This window comes from Aegilops tauschii, chromosome 5 (assembly GCF_002575655.3).
Source record: "Aegilops tauschii subsp. strangulata cultivar AL8/78 chromosome 5, Aet v6.0, whole genome shotgun sequence".
Classification (NCBI taxonomy): domain Eukaryota; kingdom Viridiplantae; phylum Streptophyta; class Magnoliopsida; order Poales; family Poaceae; genus Aegilops; species Aegilops tauschii.
Window position 1 is genome coordinate 564,168,963 of NC_053039.3, and position 4,154 is coordinate 564,173,116.

At 50.1% G+C, this 4,154-nt stretch overlaps 1 protein-coding gene across 1 annotated transcript; it reads left to right on the forward strand.

Annotated features, from left to right (window-relative positions):
• The first annotated feature begins 2,043 nt into the window (after positions 1 to 2,043).
• On the forward strand, positions 2,044 to 3,786 carry LOC109763826 (noroxomaritidine/norcraugsodine reductase-like). Its single transcript, XM_020322691.4, has 4 exons — positions 2,044 to 2,381; positions 2,466 to 2,682; positions 3,146 to 3,252; positions 3,415 to 3,786. Exons 1-4 carry the CDS (start codon positions 2,088 to 2,090, stop codon positions 3,577 to 3,579), a joined length of 783 nt encoding a protein of 260 aa, XP_020178280.1. The 5' UTR covers positions 2,044 to 2,087; the 3' UTR covers positions 3,580 to 3,786.
• The last annotated feature ends 368 nt before the right edge of the window (positions 3,787 to 4,154 follow it).

Genomic DNA, 4,154 nt, shown 5'->3' on the forward strand with positions numbered 1-4,154 from the left:
GGTTGATTCGATCTCACTCGCGCCACCGCAGGGTTCCTGGCCCCTTGGTCGGTCACCTACCTACGTGAATGAATGGCATAGCAAGAGTAGCTCCCTTTTTCCGTTCATTGAACGTGAAATTTTGGCAATCCAACTCGGCCAAGCATCAACCTACAAACAATTTATCTGAATCTCGTTGGAAGATTTCATGACACTCCTATCAACACAAAAAAACCATTGCCATAAGTTGCCAGACCAGTAAAATACAAAAAAAAAACAGTGTGCACATAAGTTGCCTGACAAATGGCATTAACTTGCCTGGTCCCAGGAAACACTAACAAAACACCGTGTGCAATAAATTTGCCTGATGGTTCACATGAACTTGCCCGCTCACGAGAAACCCTACTAACACCCCGTGTCATGACTTGCCTGGTGGTGGTGATAAACTTGCCTGCTAGAAAAAAATCACCAGCAAAAAACGCTGAAACAGCATCTGCACGGGGGTGAAGTGAGGGCTGAGGGAGGACATGAACCATCAAACTAGTTCGACCACGAAATCACACGAATCCTGCGCTCGCATTAACAAACATGGACGGATATGGAGATTAAGGGGGGGGGGGAGGATTTCATACCCAGTACCTAACCTAACCAATGCCGCTGCCCAAAACATCGTGATCTACGGGGAAACCTACCTCGCTCTAGCAAATCGATAGAAGCACAAAGTTGCTCCTAGACAGAACGCCACGAATGGGAGAAAATCCCATCGCCAGAAATGGAGAGATGAGAGCGGGGGTGGGGGTTAAAATCGCGTCAACGTACCTTCTCCTTCCTTCGGCACCGCATGAAACGAGGCCAGCCTCATTTCGCAACCGTCCGCCACCCCCCGCGAGTCGAGCACTGCGCGGTCGCCGAGCTCACGAGCGACAGCCGCTCCCCGCGGCCAGCGTGCCGCGGGGTAGAGCAACTCCGGCCGACGGCCACCCGCGACGTCGAACGCCTCTCGAGAGTAACTCCGGCCGACGCCCACCCGCGGCGGATTTGGGCAGCAGCGAGGCTTCAATTTTGGGCGATTTGGGCGAGGAAGAGGGGAGAAGGAACCGCCCACACCGCCTAATGAGGAAGAGAGCCGTTTGCAGGAGAGGAGATAATGGCGGGCCCCACCCAGGCGATTCGCTCGGCTCGACCGTATTCCACCTGACCCCACCACCACGCGCCTCGCCCCGACCAGGTTACACCTGGCCCGACCGCGCGCGGTATGGCGACGGATCGGACGGCTATCGCTGTGTGTGCTCGGGGCATCCGTTTAGTGCACGCGCACTTTTAAGAAATTAGGTTTTTTGAAAGGCTAACCATAACATTGAAAAACACGTTCCAAAAACTGAATGACATTTGAATCCTTCAAGATACAAAACTAGTCAGTAGTACGTTCTACATTGGTTAACCATGCGTTGATCTTAGGTGGCTTAGCTTTAGAGAGCTTAGGGACGAGAGGATTCGAGGGAAGGGCGCAGACGGGCTCGGAAACACCCGGAAACCGAATGGATTGACCAAGATGAACTGATAAGGCTCACGGAGGGGCTCGGCTCGAGCCGACGAGCGGCATGTGCATCTGGTTGAGGTGGCGGTGCCGTGAAGTGCTCGGGCCGAGCTGGCGGTCGCGCATGGCTTCCGCGTGGCGGCTGAGCGGCCCGCGACGAGGTCTAATAGTGGCGGCGCAACCGGGGATAAGGCTCCGGCAGGTAGACCAGACCCGCGCATGGGAGTGACGCAGGGGACGACGGCGCCGCACTGGCATCGCAGGGGCGCTCTCCTATCGTGGCGTGCACGCGCTCTGGCCACGCCGCGCGCGCATAGGACATGCCGCTCATGCTCCCGGCGCGTGGCCCGGCCTCTGACTAAGATATTTCGCCCGCCCGTGTCTCTACTCAGGAAGCCACGTGACGCCGCACTCGGAACTTTGGAAGTCAGTGAGGCGGCCGCTCAACGTTGTCAGCTTCGCTGTTGTCTTGGCGCGTGCCTTCCTGGCTATAAATGTCAACCAACTAGTGCCAAAATGGTCTTAGGATTACGAAACAAATTCGGTGACATCTCTCTGCATAGTGGTCGACATGGCGGCGGAGGGCGGGAGCAGGGAGGACAGGTGGACCCTGGCCGGCGCCACGGCGCTCGTCACAGGCGGCAGCAAAGGAATTGGGTACGCCATCGTGGAGGAGCTCGCCGGGTTCGGGGCGAGGGTGCACGCCTGCTCCCGGAACGCGGCGGAGCTGGAGCAGTGCCGCCGGCGGTGGGAGGAGAAGGGTCTGCATGTCACCGTCTCCGCCTGCGACGTCTCCGTGCGCGCCGACAGGGAGGGGCTCATGAGCACAGTCCGGCAGACCTTCAACGGCAAGCTGGACATACTAGTGAGTTATATGTGTCGTGAATCATGTGTGTCTTCTGAATTGCTAGGGCCTAGTGATCGAGAGTATGTATATGTATGTACGTAGGTGAACAACGCGGGGCAACTGCTGGTGAAGCCCACCGTGGAGTGCACGGCGGACGAGTACTCCAAGGTGATGGCTACCAACCTGGAGTCGAGCTTCCATCTCTGCCAACTCGCGCGCCCTCTTCTGGTACACGCCGGAGGAGGCAGCATCATCAACATGTCCTCCATTGGAGGCTCCATCGGTTTTGTTGGCTCCGCAATCTACGCTATCACAAAAGGTGCATGCTCCCTCCATTTTAAAATGTGTTGTACGCTAATTAATTTTGGCATAAGTTCATTGCAGAAAAAGATGTAACAACATTTCCTTTTTTGCAAATAAAATATAACAACATTGACAACACCAAATTAACAGTCGATCCATCGTGACTATATTTTATAGTCCCTCCGTCTCAAAATAAGTGTCGCTGATTTAGTACAAATTGACTACTAAATCAGCGACCCTTATTTTAGAACGGATGAAGTACTATTTATAGTCATTTGGTATTTAGATGTTAACTTTTTATATATAAACTTAGTCAAACTTTATAAAGTTTGAACTAACACAAAAGCTAATATGGAGTGACGGATGTGAACTTATATTTGTCATGCATGTTCGCTTTTTTTCTTTGTCATGCATGGTTGTCCTTTTTTTTGTCATGCATGGTTATCTTTCTGCTCCTTTATTATGTTGTTTATATGTAGGTGCAATGAACCAGCTTACTAGGAGTTTGGCCGCCGAGTGGGCTCCCAACAAGATCCGTGTGAATGGCGTGGCCCCAGGATTTATCACAACCGATATGATCAAAGATGTACGGATATAACCTAGTAGGAAGCATAGGTTTATCTTTTTTAAACAACAGCACATGGATTTTAAACAACTTAAAATTCTATGAGATAATAATAAGTTCAGTTTTACATGGGGAGTAAAAGGGTTCCAACATCTCATATGTTCTTGTGGACATATTGGGCAGATGGACACAGAGTCCTTGGAGCGGGAGCACTCAAAGACCCCATTACTGCGGAGCGGCAAGCCGGTGGAGATCGCCTCGGCGGTGGCATTCCTATGTATGCCGGCAGCTTCCTTCATCACCGGCCAGGTCATTTGTGTCGATGGCGGTCGAACTATTAGCGCTTAATTAGCCAGCACCACCACTGCATAAGTTACTCGGCGAATAGTTAAGGAGAGTGTGGGAGAGTCAAACAAAAATTAGTGAATAGATAAATAAATTAGCGATGCCAACTAGTGTCATCATGTACAATAAGTATATGTCAGTATGTAGTGTGGATTTCTACAAAGTTTCTGTATTTGACATATTTTTAATGGTTGCTGGTTTTACACTGTAGATGGATGGGGCACTATTGTTCTGTTAGTACTGGAAAATACATAGTGGTATTCTAGTGAGCAATTGAACCACCCTTTCCTTGAGTGGATATAGCCACCAATGTGTTAACCAAATTTTGTTCCACTAGTAGTCGTGATTTGTTCCACTTAGTCCAAATTTTTGTTCACCCATAAATAGAATGGGTTCCAGTAGTGGACGTAATTTGTTCCATGAGCATTGAGACATTTTTCACTTGGTCTAGATATTTGTTTAGCCATCAATTATCTGTGTCTATGTGTATTTGGTCTTGACATGAGCACTGAATTTTGTTCCACTAGTAATCATAATATATTTCACTTAGCTCAAATATTTGTTTCTCAAAGAAATAA